This window comes from Diprion similis, chromosome 1 (assembly GCF_021155765.1).
Source record: "Diprion similis isolate iyDipSimi1 chromosome 1, iyDipSimi1.1, whole genome shotgun sequence".
In the NCBI taxonomy this organism is placed as follows: domain Eukaryota; kingdom Metazoa; phylum Arthropoda; class Insecta; order Hymenoptera; family Diprionidae; genus Diprion; species Diprion similis.
The window spans coordinates 5,428,288-5,449,587 of NC_060105.1; the positions used below are offsets into that span (position 1 = coordinate 5,428,288).

The 21,300-nt window shown below is 40.6% G+C and overlaps 2 protein-coding genes across 2 annotated transcripts in view; both read left to right on the plus strand.

Moving 5' to 3' along the window:
• LOC124414236 overlaps positions 1 to 18,204 on the plus strand; it is a 39,323-nt gene extending 21,119 nt beyond the window's left edge. Inside the window, exons 2-4 of the mRNA XM_046895261.1 lie at positions 14,113 to 14,347; positions 14,555 to 14,978; positions 17,853 to 18,204. Coding sequence (XP_046751217.1) covers positions 14,115 to 14,347; positions 14,555 to 14,978; positions 17,853 to 17,957 — 762 coding nt within the window. The 5' untranslated portion in view covers positions 14,113 to 14,114 and the 3' untranslated portion in view covers positions 17,958 to 18,204. The remainder of the gene's footprint in view (positions 1 to 14,112; positions 14,348 to 14,554; positions 14,979 to 17,852) is intronic.
• LOC124414152 overlaps positions 1 to 21,300 on the plus strand; it is a 184,852-nt gene that overhangs the window by 43,953 nt on the left and 119,599 nt on the right. The window lies entirely within an intron of this gene.

Consider the following 21,300-nt stretch of genomic DNA (forward strand, 5'->3'; position numbering starts at 1 on the left):
TGCTTCGTTTTTAATATATATATATATATGTTTTGACTGTGAGTTATGGAAAATTTTTTGCAATATCATGAGGAATCTAGATAGTAATTTATAGGTATTTAGAAACTGCGATTAATTGGAAGAGATTGTATTACTGATCGATTTTGATTTAGATGATAATCTGCTGTAGTGGATTCTGAAGAAATTGTATTTTAGAAATTATTGTTGTACTCCTAATTTGAAAGATTACTTGGACTGAAATAAATTTCGTTAGTATAGCTGTAGATTCACTACTTATGGTACTTGACAGAGAGCATGGATCAAGAATTACTTTACATCTGTTGCTCGGTCTTTGATATTCCGAGTAATTTATTCAAGTTTGAATTGTAGTAGCGAATTGCAGTTTAATTGGGTCTTCAAAGAGATGAATTTGAGACACGCGAACGTTTTTCAAACCCGCTAAATACCGTTAAAACTGATATATTCCTCGTACTATCGCAAGCGAAAATAAAACGTCAGTTGAAATATCGGTGCAACCTAGTTCCGTACCGACTTCCGGGTTCACATTGTATCACCGTGCATCAGTGGTATGGGTATCAGCCACGGCTTGGAAGCGGCGATGGCGTTCCATAAGGTCCGTTCGCGTACCCATATGAAAAGGGCGGCTGGATTACGCGAGGGGATCATCTGTTCCCCTTGGAAGGGAAGGACTTCCGCGCGTAGTATGATGGGAAGGAAAATGGCCAAGTCATGCTGCTCTGGCTTACGCGTATTGTCAAGGGGCCAACGCAGCAACTCATTGGCCAAAAAGCTTTCGAAGTTGGCTTGGCAACTACAGTATAATGGCTTATAGGGTGCCTAAAGTATTGTTACAAAGGGTAAAATCACCCGTTTTACCTCCCTTTTAAATGATCTAGTTAAAAGACATGTTGGACTTCTTATGTCACAAAATGAATATAAAGTTGCTGCGTCAACCGACATTATTATAAAAAAAACAGTCTTGTTTCAGACTTTAAATGAGAAACGCATATCGCTAAATAAAAGCCTTATTATAAGCTTTATTTTTTCGTGACTTTGAGTTCGTTTTTTATTTCTCACGAACCCTAATTTATTTCTTAACTTTCACAAAGGTTACAGTATCGTCAAAGCATCCGCGGAATCATCACGCGTACCTACATCGGAAGTCATACTTGGTCTCGAACCTTTCGTAATATCGATCTCTTCTCTTTGCCACCCCCCAAACCTGTTTACTACCCTGTAATATTGTTGTCACGGTTCGCGTCTGTTTTATCGCTCGACACAATCCGTCAGAGTTTATCTCTTTCCTAATTCATTCTACCCTCCGCGGTGGTGGGTATAAGGTATCTGAAATACCCTAATCTCGTTTGCGACCAATTCTGCAAATGGATCTTACCCTCATTAACGGTTCGGTTTCCACTCTCTTGTCTTGTCTCTTAGGTCATTCCGGCAAATTGTATTAATTGTCTCGGTAGAATACCTCCTTTATTTATACCTACACGACGTTGAATTTTGCCATATCTGATTAACGCGCTACGCACCCATCAATTTCTGAGCCATTTCTTCAATTAATCTTATTATTAATATATATTTATGTAGCTCGTTAGCGCCTGGCTAATGCCGATTACAAATAGCTGACAGTGCATCTAACGTTATTTATTCTTTCACTCGGCAAAATGTTGAAGCCTGCATATATGTTCGCAGGCTGACTGTCGATTTCTCGGTAAGCTTTTTTACATAGGATGTAATTCAAAACACAGCTGGTGACCCTGCTGGTTTCTTCGCCTTATGTATTATATATGTATAATACATTTCGCGCGCGGAATTTAATATCCGTACCGGGTTTCCAAGTTTACACCTTCCTTCCTTCTTTTCTTCCTTCGTTCGTTCCTCTCTTCATTTTATGCCTTTTGCACTTTCCTCAAAGCTTTATTCAACTTTACTCCCTACGATGTTGAACCGTTTTTTTTATATAGGTCGACTAAAGAAAAATAATTTCTCTTTATGAACACGAGTGAATTAGATGTTACAATTTATTATTCTTATACATCATGTATAGTAAATATCCAACGACGAATGAATAAATGAATGGACAAACGAATGAATAGATGAAGTATGCTCAACGTGACCTAATTTGCATTATTAATCAAGGTGGTGGGGTATCCTTTGTACGCTCTAAAATCATACTTATACATGTGCTACGCTGCCATTTTGTTATTAATTTCAATGAAAAAATTATAAAATGTTTTTGAAACTATGAATAATATAAAGCCCTCAAGCTTAAATTCCTCTAAGTGTTTTCATTTTCTTGACGAGAAATTTTTTTTTTTTTAAAATAGGTACCGTCTAAGCTGTAACCCTCCCCCCCCCCCCCCCTTCCCCCTAATTCTCTTTTCGATGCGATTGTCAGTAAAGTTTTTTGCTGATCATGAGAATTAAGGCGAAATTGTATTGTACCTGGACGCAGGCATTATGAGTTCCCTGATTTGAAATTCAAATCACGGCATATTGCAGCTCTGGCGTGGGAGGTTCTAATTATGACATGTCTGCTGTACAACAGCGATGGGCAGCTAGTATATGTACAAGTTATACGCGGGAATTGAAATGGAACGTGCGTTGACTTCCGGCAGACCTAGAAATCGCTCGATTGATTTGACCGCGACGCGAATTGCTTTAATCAACGTTGTAATTGCACTAACGTTTGCTGTAATTAACCTATAATGTTTGTGTATGTAACTAATACCTAAATTCATTCGAAGTTGACTTTCTATTTTTGCGCCGTACGAGGGGATCAATTTTTATTCCTCAAATGACATTTTCATAAATCGCCGACCACCACATACAGATTCTACTTTACCTACGACCTTTTGTTTATTTCCTCTTTAAACTAGATTTTTATTATCTCATTGTGCAAAGTGTTGTCGCATCTACCTTCAAACTGCCGTCCAGAGACTTCAAGATGAAAGTCAATTGTCAGGGAAAACGGATTTCGAGTTGAACGGAGATTTGCAAAATCTGACCTAAGGTGTACAATTATATATACCATTTGCATAGAATTTAAGGTATGCAATATTTTATTCTCGATCTGTATTGAATTGGGACTGTAATTGATACGATGATTTTTGTCAAGTCAATCGTACAATTTTCTTTTGCGAATTTCTCAGTAACGGTATGCGAAGAAATATCAAACCTGCATGGACCAATAACGAAAGCTGCAGCCGTTTTCTCGCAGTGGATTTTATATATACATACAAAAAGAGGGTTTCCATTCACGCGAAGTAGACTTGATCTGTTTATTCTCGTCTGCATAAACACTCTTCAATTTTCACTTTTTTCCTGTTTTTTCTTCTGCTTTTCAGTTCTCGTAATTTTCTAATACTCTTCCCTCCGACAAGTAACATCCCTTACTAAACTTTAAAGCCGTATTCGCAGAAGTTGCGTTATAATCCTCCTCACAGTTTACCGATCAATACTTCTTATCCCCTGCCGATCGTATTTTCAACTTACGATTAACGATCTCTCAAGCTCGCAATTTCAAACTTAATAATTATCGATTCCATTCATGTTTATCGACGGAGTTCAAGACTCGCTCTGCATATTGCGAACACACACACACACACACACACACTATTTGACAAATCCCGATTCTCGAATATTGAATGATATGCGTCAGCCGGCGAACGATTTCAACATTGTTTGAATTCAACGATTATTGTTAGCCGAGAAAAAAGAAAGACTTCAGTTTGTCTTTGTTCCGTCCCTAAAATATACTGACGATGCGATCGGAGCATTGGGATTCCAAATGCGGATTCGACGCATTAAAGCTATAGGCTATCGTCGGTTCTCGAAACCGGGGAAGTTGATCAGACCGTAAAAATAATAAACGTAAATCTCGTGCGTCTGCTTGGTTGACCCGAAACTTAACTGCACGCGGTCTCGAGATGCATGGAGTAGGATTCTTCGAGATCACTTTGCGTTAGAATAGAATTACAATTCGTTTCAATCCAGGCCTGCATTTTCTTTTCTCTTCGTCTCGCTTTTTTTTATACACTCCGTAAATATTCCGAAACAAAAACATACGGCAACGGGCTTCTGTTGTTTGTTCGTTCTGTCCAATAATAATAATAATAATAATAATAAAAGTTTGGCAACGATATCTTTACTTATCGCATTAGAATATATATGCATTTTATGATAATTGTACGCAAACACTTGGAGAATCCAGAAAACAGATATTGTATGTGTGTGAAAATATTTTTCCTCACACCTAAGTGCAAAAGAAAATGTTTTTTATTCTGGATCGTGTTTGCCTCTCAGCGATGCTGCAGCAGCATCTATAAGACAGAGACAACCGTCTGCCAAAGCTGCGGTGGACCGTGGTTCAGTATTTTCTCATCATTTTCTTTTCCACTCATCTCCCTTCCCCTATTTGCCGGACTCCGCGGCTTAAAAGGACTCTTCTTTTTCGTCCCCCCCCTGTTTGGTCCGAGGCCATTTTGACGCTGAAAGACGATGCGATATAAAGCAGTTGCTTCGGCTTCTTCTCCTCTTACTGCATCAAGTGAATGTGTATATATGTATACATATACGTAGTGTCTAGACCCTTTATTGGCAAATGGACGAAGCGCCGGCGAAGAGGCGATTCGTGGTCACCCTGCACCTCCCCCAGCTGTACGAACGAAGGAAATTCTTTCGCAACGATAAATTTATCGCGATAACTATAGTTTACCTAATGATCGTGCATTTTTGCTTGTCTTCGTCGGTGGTTTAGAACGTCGTCACGCGCATTGCCGGGTGAAGGACGCGTTCACTTACTGTTGGTATTGAACTCACGCCATCAATCCGCACAACAAACTTGAATTAATTACACTCACATGCCTGTAGGGAACAGACAGCGCGTCTCGCTGTTCGCCGGATGGTTGATGAATGAAATTACACCTGCAGCGTAGATCGTATATATGTATGTATGTATCAGTAAAGCATAGTTAGACGTGAGAGAACGCTGGCGTTAGCGTTAATCATCGTTCAACGCTGTCACTCGTGGTGGAATATGTAACGAAAATGAATTTTTGTGGGGTTCGTAAGCTGAGAGAAATTTTAGATTCTTTGGTTACGGGATCACTATTGAACAGGAAATTAAAACCGGCTTCTTATGCTTCTTACCGAGAGTTATAACGTGTTTGTAGGTGCTCAGGTCAGTTCGTCTAAACATGGACATCTTCATCGGCTGAACTACTTTGCCGTTATAATTTAATTCTGCTTTGCGGTCCGACGACCCTCTTCAGTCTTAAAGCCAATAATTAGTCTCTCGCTTCTTACTCGATCTTGTATCTACCGTTGAATTTTCAGCTCATTCTTTTTCATTCGCTTCATCTTGTTTCGCCTACGCGCAAATCGTGGAACAATCACGGGTCACGGAACCGTTATCCATACTTTATTTTTGTTTGACGATCCCCAAAACTTTCTGTTATCGCAACAAATGCGATGCTTTGATTTTGTGTAAAAAAAAAAAAACATTTCTTCTTCCTCTAAACATGTTTCCTGCTTTTAGGCTTGACTTAATTTTATTCAGGAAGTTACGTAAGTATGAACGAGGGAATGGAAGGGAAGGAAAATGTTTATATTATAGCCACGATTCTTCGTTAAATCACGTTTTGCGGCAAGTTATACTTTTACACCTTATACCTTATACGAGTTGCGAATATCGTATGTCACTTCACGGAAAGTTACGGAACGGAATGGAACAGAACAGAACAGAACAGAACGAGACACGGTGCAATTTTCAGGCTCTTAAAAGTTAAACAAACGATAAAGTTACGCTCGTCGCTTTTCACTGTAGTAATGGATTCTTTACAACTATACGTGATTATCGTTTAAACGGATACATGGTTACTTGATAAAAGCTGATACTTTTGAACAAAAAGGTTTAAAGAACAAAAATTACGGACAGGCTCGCGAATAGGTGAGAGAGGTCTAAACTGCACGGTGTGAAAAGTGCAGGCTTCGAGGATACGAATGTCGGTTGTAATTATTCCGGTTTATCGTTAGACTTTTTATAAATTTCCACACTCAAACGCTCGCAGCGAGTGCAGTGTTCGTCATAATTAATTATACTGCACAGCTCGGCTTATCACTTCGTGAGTCAACGGCGCAGCGTGAAGATAGGCGCGTATTATAGACACGTGGACGTGTGATAGATACTACATGATGGAAAGGAAGAAGCTCACGACGATGCATCTCTCAGTCCAACGTTGTCTTTGTACTGCGTATAGATGCCTGAAGTATTCGCATACAGTTGACTCCTCGCCAAAGGAGTGGACAATGTCGTTGACACCGTTTCCTCTTCTTCTACGTCAGGCTTTATGTATATTGTATAGGTATATGAGAAACTTGACGTTAATTTTTTTGAAACCACGGCATGCACTCTGTTTTCATATGAAAAATTCTCCGATCTACCTACGATATAACTATCGTGCATAATGCGAACAGGTCTGATAGAACGATGCGTGGACATTTGTTTGGGAACATGAAAAATCTTTAACGTGCTTCGCGCATTTACGCTTCAAGTTTTTTTTTTTTTTTTTTTTTTAAGGTTATGTGTTACTCTACGCTATTGTCGAAGAGCAAATTTCCTGTTTCCTTTCGACGATGACGACGACGACAAATTACCGCCTCTTTCACGGCTGTCGCACAACTTTTCAAGCTTCTTTCACCCGATAAAACCACCATCACTATCATGGTGTAGGTATACCTACAACTATTTTTCATTCCCGTACGCTACGCCGGAAAGCCTTCATGTGTCCAGGATACTTTAAATATCCGGAGATCAACAAGGAGTCTCTTCCCTGCCGTCCTTTTTGACAAACGAGCGGGAATATCATTTACAAACGAAATTTTGTGTAGGTGAAAAATTTTCGGTTGCGTATCGTTATGCGTATAAACAAAATTATTTACTTTTTCACTTTACTGTTACCATTATCAACGATATTGCAATTCTAGAAAACTAATTTGTTAATCATTCGCGTAAAATCTGACTATTATAGCAGTCTGTATTATTAGACAGCTTCGAGGAGGAATCCACAGAATAATCTGCCTATATACATTTTATAATAACGTGCATAAATTTTCATACAGCATTTCGTCGGTTCATAAATTTTGCGGTGCGGTTTCTCGTTCGTGGTATATTTTCCGCATTAGATCACGGTTATACGAGATCGTAAACCGCGTGAAGCGGAATGCACGGAGCGTCGTCGTGATGCTGGGAATGAGAAAAACTTACGGAGACAACGAGATTTCGCTGTTTAACGAAGGATCGATAAATTCTATCGTGAAAGTTTAGAGTTGTCGACATATTTTCACATACGTATCGCACTTTCGGCTACCGACATCAACACCAATACAAGAACTCATTCTTTTCTTAATTACAAAAATGCCACGTTTGGAATCGAATTTTTATAGCTTTTGCTATGACCTTTATCGTCAATTCAGGTTAGCGAACGATATCAAGTTTCTAAATTATTTAGTATTGAACTGTATTATAGTACTGCATCGATACTACGTCGTGTGATGCGGCGGCGGTAATTTACTTAAAAACGAACTGCATAATTCAGATGGCAAATCGTAGGTATACAGAGGGTCTCATATATGGAGACCAGGGCGTACGGCTGTTTTATTTCGTTTTTTTTTTTTTTTTTTTTATTCTTTTAACTCTGAATTGACGAAAAGACAACAACTGTGTGTCACACAAAGAGGTTGACTTAACGATGTTGTAGCGACAGGAAAAGGTTCGGCTTCACGCTCACTGAGTTACACACGTAATCGCGCAAAGAGAGCTCGGACCGGGCTTTGAACTGATTTTTCTCGCTCGGATTCGTTCGACTATATAGATCCTCGATGCAAACAGCGCGAATGTAAATTTTGCATTTTTTAACCACGTGAAAATGGGATGATTTTTTTTTTCTTCACCGTATAAGGTATAAGGAAAGAATGTAAATTCGTTGTAATCGTCGTTCTTTCTCAATTAAGGCTTGGCGATGATGATGACGAATTAGGAATTCACTTACCAACGGAGCATTTCGCGACTTTTTTAACTTCACATCTCATTGTCAGCTGACAACGCGTTTCTAAGGTTAAACTTAGATGGGTTCGCGATTTCTCGTTCGTTCCTGCATGTGCTGTAGTGTCTTTCCAATTAGTTTACGTATATAGTATACTCGTGTGTGTTGATATACTGTATCACGGTATTGCACGTGTGCGATTTCAGTAATTTGACATTGTTGACGTCGCGGAACGAATCGTAATGAGATTTTGCCGTGTATAAGCCTTGCGTGGTGTGTATAGGTACTGCGGTGTGCAATGAATTGGTTTCACTCGATTTGCGGCGGATTTTTTAGCACGGCGCTATTTATGTGTCTGTATGTATATTCAAGAGTCGGGCAAAAATTTCTGCTCGTCATTAAGGCGTAAACGATTCACGATTCTCGAATTATTGTTCGTCACGATGATGGCGTATTACGTTACGTTCGTGCAACGTAAGTACGTTTAAGTCTTGCTGTATGAATACAATACACAATAAACGCATGCATACAATGCATAGCATCGAGGGTACAATATGCATGCAGTGTGGCATGAATCACGTATTTTCGTACCTACGTCCATTGTGCTCTCGCAAGCCAAGTAATCGCGATGATTGAACGCCGGCTGCTGATTACTTTTAAATCGCTTTCGTTGTTCGAGGAAAAATCGGAGAAATCGTCACTCGGACGCTTTCCAGCCACGTTTTCTTCTCCTCGTATTTTTATTCGCCTTCAGGTCCGGTTCTTCTTTTTCTTCTCGGGGCTTCATGACTCACAGGGATAACCTGAATTAGGATTGATCGTCTGTCAAATAAAATGTAATTAACTTGATCGTGACGTAATCTCGCCGGGTTTACTATACTCGCTTCTTTGCCCCGAATGTCTGCAAACAGGCTTATACGAAGTCAGACGTCGTCAACGATCGTCGAGATTTATTGTTTGGTTTTATACGCGAGCCGAGGAGCTTTTAACGTAACTTCCGTAAACGAAAAACTTACGAAACTTTGACAGAAAAACCTATTTCAGTGCTTATATTATAATATACAATACATAAACAGATTTGTGCGTCAGACTCAGTTAAACATAATGCAGAAAAAATTTCATCTTCACTTCCGATGTACGCATAGAGGTTTTCTAGTCTATTCGCTGCCTTTTTATTATCATCATTAACATCGGCAAAATATTCGAGCCATATGCGTTGTTTATTTATATTATCACACTTCTCGGTACCCTGGCTAAGTCCGCAGATGGTTTGCAAAAAAGTACCATCGCCTGGGCGAGCTTCTCTGGTAATTCATTCGAAACATTACATTTTTTTCCTCTCTATCTCGGTCGCTTTTAAGGCTCGGTACGTACAGCAAAGTAATTAATTGCTCGTCCAATTACCGCGATTTTTTTTTTTTTATATCCATATCGTGCCGTATCGACTCATCGATAAATCGCTGGCTACTAAAGTTTATTGAAAAAACTAATTTTTTTCGCCTGTTTAGGCTGCAAGATACGAGGAAAGAATATTTTCCTTTTTTTTATTTCTTCACCGCCAATGCGACGTCGCGGCGCAGATGTTTCGATACCCATAGTGCCCCAAAGCTAAACCGGCCATGAAACAGTTGCACATACAACACGTACGCGATATACGCGTATATGGAGCTCTACGCATACCATGAATTTATATTACTCCGCACCCTCTCTCGTACTCATCCCGCACCAAGGGGATAACGGCTGTATGGGGTTGAAACATCGGACCCCGATGATACTGCCGCCTATCTTCTTCGCAAACGTCCATGGCTAACGATATAGAATAAAACGTGTTCTCGAAACTTTATCATTCTCGAAAAGTACACGCTCGTTGTTCTTTTCTAGTTATTTTTCATGCTTGCTCGTTACTTGTTATACGCTGTTTGCTTCACGATGTAGAAAAAGTTCTCCTTTCATACGGCATGGAACGTCTGAGTGATTGTTGTACAGTAAAAGTAGCCAATATAACTGAATTCCGAAGGTGAGTGTACCAATTATTGATCTTCATTTGGTTGTATCTATTTGATCCTGAGATCTACAATTACCAAAAATGAATTTGGAGTGTCCAAACATTTATTAGGAATTGCTTTTAGTCGTCGAGAAATTCACAATTTCTGCCGTTAATTTGTAAGTTTAGAAAATAAAAGGGTCTAAACGTTTCAATAACTGGTACACTTACCTTACTGTGAAAAAATTCTGTGCTCAGATCGATCGAGATTGATCTATGCCGACTAACTTCTATGCATATATCTACTTCAAAGAAATTTGTCGTTAATTTGAAATATGGAATTAAGGTTGAACCCAATATAAGTTTGTAATAAGTTTATTCCAAGCTGTGACTTTCAGCGCGCTGGAAGTAGTTAGACTCAATAATATCCGTTTACAATTGTTTCTTCGAATCATATACTGTTTGGTGTTTGAGCTTTGTTACGACAATATCAAATCAACAATATCATTATCATCGGTGTAAACGATGCCGCAGCACGCGCGAGCTGTTTGACCCGTTTGTATTGCTACCTACCGAGGGTTGCAGACCGAAAGCCTCTGCGTATCCTGCATCGGGGATGACAGCATTGAAGCGTCACAAGCATAGCTCATCTCCGTCGCGCGTCCTCCCCTGGCCGTCGTCGCGGCGACGTTTCATCCCTCGTTCGTCGTCTATCGCTCCCCTGACATACCGCAGTCCCCCTTTCCTACTTTCTCTACCCTCTCCACCCTCTCCACCCTCTCCACCCTCTCTACCATCCACCCCTCCTGATCCCTCCTAGTGGACTTGCAGTACCGAGGGGGATGTTTTTCCCCGAGTGCAACGACCCAAGACTATAATGCCGCCACCCCCCTCCTTACCTCCCCGCACATTTTCCTCTCCAACATCCTGCAGCAGGCACCAGTCAGGCTAGACTCACCCCTGCACCCTGCAGTCGAATTCTAGGCTCGTTTTATGCACACGTTGGTCGGCGCCACGTATACTATAAAAGCGGTGATATTTTACCCACGCTTGAGTGCGTGGATTTTTGTGCGGATATTACGTGTATAATGTTGAACTCCTATTCGATGCAGCCTGAAGGGGATGGCGGGCGTTGGTCGATCGATTTCGGGGTATAAGAAATCGCACGATGGGGTGAGGGGGGGGGGGGGGGGTTAGGAATAAATAGAAGACACGCGTACTCTCTCTCTTTTTCTTTTTCTCTATTCTCTTAAACTGTGCGGTGATCTTCTCATTTATTCTTGTTGCAATTTTATTCGTATGCATTCTACTTGTCCAGGTTTATTCAGTAGGTATATTTAGTAGGTTGTTGTTGTTTTCTTCTGCGGAGAAGAAATAGAAAAGGGCTGAAAAAAGTGTACGCTTTAACAACCCGCTTTGCAAGGTGAAGTATAAATTAGCAGCTTCTGTGGAAAATAGTTGGATGCTTGGGAAAAATTTGCAATTTTAACGAAGCAATTTCCCGTACCTGCACGTTTTATATTATACGAGTATTATAGTTCGCAAATTTTATGCATAGTTATTTCCTTTTTTTTTTCTTCTTCGTCTTTCTTTATTTTAATCTGAATGCATTTAAAGTCTGGGTTTGTATATCGAGCCGATTTTCCCTTCGTTATCAATTCAAAATTGAGTTAAGATAGTAATTTGAGTAACTGACACAGTTGCACAGCTATACCCTTTTGGATCGTAAAAACGGAAGTAGGATGCTGCGTCAACGCGAGAGAGGCGTCTAAGCGGTTGTAATCAGGAATAATGGGAAGACGCAGTTTGGACGTGGAAATTACTTCTTGTTAAGGCACTCGCGCGTTATGACGCCTTAGGTGACACAAAGAATCGTTAACAGTGCCGGATGCGTTTGATATGCGTATATCTACATATATAACTACGTTGCACAAGTCATCTTCATAACCGGCTTCTGGATTATTCCTGCTAAAGATTAAGGGCCTCGTCTGGTATGAAAACTGTTTTTTTTTTGTTGTTTTTTGGGGTATATTTTCAAGACAAACCATCGAAGTAAAATTTGTAATTTTTTTTACATTAGATATAAGAAAAAAGTGCTATTTCGTTTTCGAAAAATCTACAAAGTTTGTTTAAATGTTAATAAATATGATGTGGAAATTATGAGCAACTTTAATTCAATGATGTGTCGTTAAAAAAATAACCTTCACACTAGACGAACCCCTTAAGCCGTTGAAATTCCACCATTCATCCCGTAACATTGCCAGCTTTAAGCGTATTACAAAAAATACAAATCATACAAAGCTGTGAAAAAACATCCTTATCCTGCGTGTGTGCAAACGGTGCACCTATCAATTACACTTTACTTCTCCGGAGGGACGTGGCCCGGGTTCTCACCTCCTTGTATCCTCCTATAGGTATATGTACGCGATAAGCTTCCTTCGCGATCTGACTCACCCCGTTTCCGGTTCTCGAGTTTCGTACCCACGCCATAATTCCAGAATATAGCGATTTAGTGCCACGCTAACACATAACACCGGCGATGAATGATTCAAGCTTTTTTTCCTTCCGACCTTTAATGTTCAGTAGAGGCCTTTGAAAATTTTATAACGACCGGTTTACGACGGAGTAAAAATGGAAGAAAAAATTTGTTCAATGATTATATTATAATACTCCAAAGCGCAGGTTATATTATATTAATATTATGACGCTTTTATAAGAAAATCATTTTTATTTTATCCTAAATTCGTAATGAGCTCGTAACGACGGTGTAACGTGGGCATGTGAATGGTAAGGTATATATGAGAGTATGTACCTATATACCTATACATATACCTTTATACCTGTTCCTTAACGGCGGTGGAAGTGTTATGGTCGTTGCGCGCTTACGGGAGACCTGAACAAACATTGTGCGCAGTGCACGGGGAGGAAAAGGTGAATTGGATAAGCACGCTGCCTGAGTTTTATTCCTTCTATCCTTATCTCTTCTCATCTGAAGTTTGTTTTTTCCATTCTTTAAGTATGTATACCTTGATGGTTCTTCGTTTGGTGGGTGCCTGATACTCGTCTCATAGTCAAAAGTTGGCCGAGAGTGTAGGCAGAGAGGCAGGCAGGCAGACAGGCAGTAAATGTCTTGAGAGCACCTACTCGTTTCGCGGCTATTTTACTTTAACCAACTTAATCGAGGAGGCAAACATTCACACCGAATCCTCTGTATAGTTCATCCGCTAGTCACCGTTTATATTGCGCTTACTACCTACCACGTCGTATTTATCTGATCGTCCGTTCCTTCGGGAGTAAGTAAGTAGGTAGGTAGGTAGGTAGGTAGGTACATAGGTGCCTACTGTAGGGACGCAGGTGCTTTGATGCTCCTATTCCGACACTCCTGATTCCTTCGTTCCGTGGAATCTCACTTCTAACATCTTACCTCTGCATGCAGTAGTTATAACGATATCCTGACGCCTAATGTTCCATTCAACTCAATCGTCGTATTTCCGCTTGTCTGGAAATCCTCTTCACACACACTCGCCGTCTTTACACAATTAACGATCGTTTTGTATCCACGCGTTATATAATGTACCATTATTGTACATTCGAATAATATAGATGGTATTCCTCGATTACGCCGAATCCCGGTTATCATCACCTGGTGAAATTTCAAGTCACGTAACTCAGACCTCAGCTGCTGCAGTCTGAGTCTGCTGTGTGTGCCTTTCACGACGACGTTGCCAAGGGTATTTGATTGAGCAGGTGCCGGTGAAGGCTCAGGTGAGGCTAGATCCTCAGGTGTCGAGGAGACTGCACCGGAAATTAACCGTCTAGAGACCGATCATTGCTCGTGATTATCAGCCGACAAAAGAGTCGCGGATGGAATCCTTATCTGCATCTTCTCTCACTCTTATCGTCCGGTTTTTTTCTACTCTCTATGAACCGTAGGACTAGCATCCTGCGACACACTCATTACCGACCATCAACGATCTCTGTTGTATCCATATACGCACAAGGGCCCAGCGTAGATTGAACGTTGTTGTGTACGTTTTTATACATATGTAAAATATTTACGGATCCTCCGAACAGACATGGACGACCACGAGATCCAGTCGACCGTCGAGTCGATCCTTGGACCCGGCGTGAAGGTCGTTGACTGTGAAAAGAAGTCCTGCGTTAGAGAGGAGGAGGTTCTCCTCATAAACGGGGTCCCCATTGCCCTCGAAGGACCCGACGGAATTGCCATCAGGGAGGCCATGGTCACCGGACAAGTTCCACCCTGTGATCTTCTTAATCAGATACTCGTCAGAGCTGGGATACTGAGGTAGAACATTTGAGCCGTTGAAATTGACTGGCGTATGAATACCAATAAATTTAGTTGAAGGTAGTTGACAGAAGACACGACGTCGACACGTTTTTAGATGTTGCTAAATATGTAGATTCTTGCATCGATCCTGCGGGATCATCTCTTACGCAAGTCCGTTTCTACGTGCTCGTTTGTTCTATCATAAGGAATAATAAATTTTTCAAGGGCGCCGGTGCGTCTCGAGACATCGCTCAGCGTTAAATCGTCGGTTGTTACCAAAGAAGAAGTGACGGTGGCCAGAGGCGGAAAAATCGTTGACGAACGAAGCCGAGAGACGAAAGAGAACAACTTTTATACGTCGTCGACGAGCGAGATATGGGAACCGGTTGGAATTATTCATAACCATCGGAATCTCAAGCCCTTTGATAGCTCCGACGAATCGAGACCCAATTCTAACGCCAGCTCCGATCAAGGATATACGACTAACACGAGCAGCAGTCATGTGCTCAGGGAACGAGGCGGCGCTTTGCCGGGATGCCCGATATGCGAGGACTCTGATCCTGACTGCAGGCGACACTGTATTCGAGGACTCGGACTCACCGGTTCCAACACGTCGAAGGTACCCGGCGTCCAAACGACCACCTCAGCGGTAAGTTGCACAGTAACAAGATACATCTCTACGGATGAATCTCTTTTCATTTTGTTACGACTTTTTCTTTTCCCGTAACGACAGGTTTAGTTAGTCATTTTATTCCTAGTATTTTGTTCGACATCTGACTTCTCACATTAGTTTTTCTACCGCATGCAGTATAGTCGCACGGTGCTTTAATTGATACCTCGTGTTATTGATCGGCAGAATGTCGAATCGGATTATACTCGGTAGTGGGCGGTTTTTTTATGACAAGTTGTTTTGTACAGTACCGCGAAGTTATTATTCCGATGATACTGAAACAGGAAAAATCGTGGATAGAGTGTAGAAACGGTTGCGTGGATTGAACCGATACGTATTTTATGCTGTATAATAAATCGATAAGCATGTACGTATATTGAATAATAACGTAACTTAACTATAACCGGAATCGAGGAAACCAATTAAGAAGAGATGTGAAGGTGATCACTCTGCACAATCCTACGCCTATGCAGTATATTTACTAAGTATACTTTTGTAGTGACTGATACGTGTGTTCAAACATTATACGGTCGATTATGTTTTTCCTTCGGATTTTTGTTGTACCCTTTCTTCTTCATCTTCTTATTTTTCTTCCTTTCCAAGACGAAATAGATCCACCGAGTTAATTTCCGGTGAAGCGGCAGAAAACCTCGTATATACAGCAGCGACTCGCGATCGAGTCCAGGTTTCCATAGTAGGAAAGGTACGCTCGAGTTACTCTCGGCTCTGAAGTAGACGACGACGGTGAACCGTGTAGAAAATACACAAACGTGACCATATCGGGTGGAGAACGCAAACCGTGACAACTGACTATACCTAATGTAAGAAAGTTTCAGGATGCTGTAGTCGCGTTTACCTGCTACGTCTCTACAATATTCAATGATACATGTGCGAGACGATTCCGAGTTTCATTTACCTTACGATTATACTTTATACAACGACGTGTTACCTGTATTATTTTCTATTAGAACCATACGATGGTCATTTAGCAAGTGTTAAAAAATAAAAATACATTAAACACTTGACAGAAATGATTATTTTAATGAGCGCAGGTTGTCTTAATGAAATTAGACTGATTCGTTCCATGCAACGATCGCGTCCTTACTGACGATTGATCGTTTTATCATACATGTGCATAAGAATGAAGAAGAAAAAATAGAAACATAAACAACAAATAGACAATTGTGCCTCATGCAGTCGACCATCACGCCTGAGCTACAAGACTTCGGCGAACTTGAATCTAGTGAATCTAATTACACATGATTAGGCGTCGTTAAAAGAGCCAGACACCGGATCGCCTCGCTGGGCTCGGATGTCCCATAAGTCATGTCAGCACATGTTCTCGATATAAGTAATACTTGTTACCGTATCAAATAGGTATTAAACTTGAGAGTATTTGACGTTTTGTATGATTTTTTTCCTCAAGGTTTCGACCGCTCACGTAATATGAAAATCATTGGTTTGGGTCGGAAGTGAACGTTGCTTGCATAATCTCGCGACTGGCAAAACACAACGCAACTATTTTTATAATTTACGATAATAAACTCGCCAAGAATCCTCCTTTTTCTCTCTCTTTCACCTTGATTCGTGAATTTTCCTATTCTTGCCTCTCTTTATCGCCTTCGTTATCATCATGCTCTGTTTCTGGGCACGCGTATTGTAAGCTTGTGTATTCTTATCGCTATAACGTAATATGCTTTTGGTCGAATTGCGGTTATATTATAAAGTCTGTAAGTTACTTTTACGTTTGTTCCAAACTGTCAGGAAATGACGTACGAGAAAGAGGCGAAGGAGTATATTGATTTCACTGCGTTATTGCGGAGTTCCGATTAAGTGGTGAGGCATTCACGCGTATTATGCATCTACTTATAAGACTCCAGACTCACACTCTGGTCTGCATAGACGTGCATTGAGCATTGGCACGTTGCCTTCACGATCAACAATAAGTGCAACGCCTACTCAACGTGGCATTTGGTCGTTCATTTTTTCGGTCCAAGGCCTCTAAGGAGACCGACCGGTTACCTTGATCGCCACATGAACGCCTGCAGACGTGGTGGCGAATTAGTCCCGTAAGATCGTGATGCTCGGTGTTAGTGGAATATGCATGTGGTTGAATTCAATTCGGGTCACTATGTGAGCCACGTACCTAACAGTCTAGTATAATAGGCGCCTATAATCCACGTGTTGACATGAGGACGCTGACACGTTCCTCGATACTACCTAGATACGTGGAAATATGTCCATCCTCGTTACTGTAATCCATCCACCTAGCTGTTTGAGGTGGAGGAGTGCAGTAGATCTTTTTTTATCCGTCAATGGGTTCTTCATCTTTATGCTTCAAGTATGCAAATAGCGTTTTACTGATTCTCTTGTTGTATACATTAAAGCTCATTTTTATTCTCTCTCTCTTTCTCGCTCTGTTTCTATCTCCTCTTTCGTTTTAACACATACTGTGCAGGTGTGAACAGAAATCGTGAATCATACATGACACTCGTTTTTTAAGGCGCGACTTTTCAACCGACAACCAATTTTTCTTAGTTAGCTTCTTCCTCTACTCGGTTCGTTCAATTTTTACTAGCAGATCTTTTTTGAACAGTAATGCCCTTCCCCATTCGGCTGTCTTGTTTTTTCAATCCAATTTCCAATGACTTCTCCAATCTCTCACGTCGGTTGCATCGCAAGTCATTGTTACACAAGCCGTACAGAATCTAAATCGCACTTTGTTTCGGACAAAAAACAAGTTAGCCGGAAGCCCAAGCATTAATGTGAACATTATTTGAATATGCATACCTTCTTTTGGAAATATTTCAATTCCACCGAGAACGAGTCGGCAACGCAGATCGTTTATTACAGACGGAAAAGAAGGGCTCGCAGAGAGTGTATCCTGCATTCGATTACGAAAGCTCTGACCGAACGCGGGAGAAGCAGTTATCTTCTCAAAGTTGGTGCAGTCGGTAACCGCGATACCTTGACTCGATTGTCGGTAACCTTAATCCAGCCGAGGGCTTTGCTGGATCCTGCAGCGTCCCGAAATTGTTCAAGAAAACTGGGTACAGATAGGATTATCTCCTTTTGGTACCTTCATCGATCCTCCAGAATATACCATTTGTAGATAAAAATTTGTCTTTGGGAATTTCAGTGCTTTGCGAGAAGTAAATTTGAAGTGATATTAGTTTGAATATCGTTTTCTTCTTTTTCGTTTCATTTCATTGCTAGCGTTATGCAAAACTCGAGTGAATTTTCTTTTATTATCAATGAAGAGTGAAAGAGGAAAATAAAAAGGGTTTGTAAAATTGAATATATATACGTTTCGTCGGTTGATATTAGAAATCGATTCACCGATGACAAGTTTGACAGAAACGATTTTGGAATTAACGAACAGCCGAGCTGCTGACGGCAGATGAAAATTCACTGATTTATATATATATTGGGCGTGCCTGTATTATATGCATTGCGTGTGCAGCTGCATGCATACGCGTCTGTATTTGTATTAAATAATACGGTACACGTTGGTGGTCGCGATGCGCGTATATTCAAAACGTCGTTTCGTTCCGCAATATTCTACAGGATATTCAACGCTCATGCATAAAATGCAATTTGGTAGCTTCGGGTTCTCGGTCTGATGGTCCACGCGGTGTGGCCACGCTTCGAAATTTAATTGGATTTATTGATCGGCTTTCAGATTGCCATTTCCTACAGGCTTATGTGCCGTATACATACGCATATATATAGAATCGTAACGTGACTAGATCTACACCTATTACAGCAGCCTGGAGTTAAATTTGTTCTATTTACTTGCAGAAATTTGGTTATTTCGCGCAAGGACACGCATTTCTAATGCCACACCTCACGCAAGTAATTCATCAATATCTGGTTATCGTGTGAATTTTTTTAGTTTAACTACTTCGTGGAGAAGAAATAAAATCCTTCTAGGATCGTTGACTTTCGTACCTCACTATTGGAGGGGCGTTATTCTCACTCACCGTTTCTGTATTCTACTTTATCGTACGACACAAAAGACTACGCTGCCAAGTACTGTAACAAAAGTACGGTATCGAAAAATTCCCTCGAGACCATTACACGAGCTTTGGTGTCCTTTAAAGTTGCCTGCTTTTTAGGTATCCCCGGATTCCCTGGTGACAATGCGGAGAAAAATGTAAGAATTGTTGTAATACGTGTGAAAATGACTTCGATCTTTAAATATTCTAAAAGAGATATAAAATATTTTCGTGCAGGAGAAACTAGCTCATCACGGAATACCTTTCCGAGAAAAATGCTTCCTAAATGTTAATCAGTTATATACACCACTGGAGAGAATAAGTTTATATATATTATATATATAACTTTTCACTAATCCAAATTTAGAGAGAAATTTATTAGAGAAATTTTCTGTTACCTATACTATACGGCTTGATAGAACGGCGGATGTAAGGTACGTTTTAAAGGAAATGTAACGAATGTCAGTCTGTCATGAAAAATAAAGTACAATCTTTGAACGGATGACAGAAATCCTATAACTCACGGCAGTAGGCTGATCACGTATTTGAGAGACGTCAGCTCTTTTGCCTCGACCTTCGTTCTACTCGAAATTCAAGTTTTTTTCTTGCTTGCTTTCTTTTTTTATTTTATACCTTTACCGTTAACATTTTTTTGCTCGCCCAAATTCTGTCTTCGCGCGTTAATATTTCTCTAAATTTATTCTGTTCTTTTTTCTTTTTTTCTGATTCTTCAAATTTTTTCTCATAATTATCAGGTGTGATTAAACGGAAGTTACTCACGGGTCAGGCTGGCGTTCTCCGAGATCGGTTCGGATCGTCTGGGTTCTGGTCTAGTTGTAGGTATAGTTAGCCCGGCCACTTGTGCGTCGTACTATTAATACGCACTTCCGCGTCAACTGGTCTTTGACGGTGTAAAACACGACTAGGTTGGCAGTAAGCGATCGAGCCCCCCGCGAATTGCGCCGGTTTATCCCCGATCTGTCATATTATGGCACGAGGCGTATCTAGCTCGAATAAATCAACCGGTTGGATACCGTCCGAGTTGTGAATAATTCGGAAACTTCTTCGTCTCGCGGAGTTAAACATAGGTTATACCGCGAGCACTGTTTTCTTGGGAAATGATTAACGTTCAGCGCCTATCGCGCGGCGCCTGCGATGAAATTTGTTTATCGTTCGTACGAGGTTTCTTTTTATTTTTTATTTTTTTATTTTTTTATCTTCTATTTTCTATTTTTTTCTCTCCTTCTAATAATTCCTGTATTACACATTATATGTATATGTATATATAAATATATGTGGGAAAAATTGCGACTCTGTGATTAATAAAAAAATATATTTCCTGTAAACGGTAATTGCGCAGTTTGAGTTTGTGAGAATTTTTTGCGAGTTATGTTTGCCGATCATTGATTCAATCATCGATGGTAATTCCTGTCGACGCGTCATTCGATAGAAAAGAAGAGGGAAAAGAAGAAGAGGAGGACGACACGGAGGTAGTGAAGTATGGAGAATATTGGTGGAAACGAGGCTGAAACTTTGCCAACTCTTTACGGATTAATGATTGCCTTCTTGACCGGACTTGTCGGTTACGTCCTTTGGGTAAGTCGTGGCTCGTTCGTTCACTGTCCAAGCGAAAATCTCTTCTTTCTAGATTCGCCGAACTTTAGGCGGTGGTCTAGCAGTCTCGTTTTTTCTCTCCATTTTATCCAACGTCGACGAAATAATAAATCACGAATCTAAAACGAGACTAGAAATTTCACCCTGAAAGGATCGCTTCTCTTTGCTTACTTTCGTGTTTTGTTTGTTTGTTTTTTTCAATTTTTTGTTCTTTCCTTTCCTTTCCTTTTTTTTTTTTACTACCCTACCACTTCGTCTCTCTCTCTCTCTCCCTCCTCTCTTTCGCACAGTGTATGTACCTATATCTGCGCCGTTCGAATGCTGTGCAACACACACCCTCCTCTGACAATTCTAGCTATTCAGGTCAATAGGAATCGATCTATTTCCGTCAAGTACACGCTATCCCACCACCGATTCTTCCTCTTTTACACACTGATGTTATACACTCATACACACACACACACACACACACACACCCGCACACAGAGGCAAAGAGCAAGGCAGGCACAGACACAGACAGGCGTGAGCCAGTTCAGCTTTTACTCCAGCCTGTTTTATCTGCCTGCCTGCCTGCCTGCGTTAGCAAGATGCCAGCATATACCTTATACTCGCTAGGTACAGCTAGTAGGTGAATTGTGAAACGTTTAAATTTGTCCTATCAGCATCGCGTATGATTTTTCAAAAAAGCT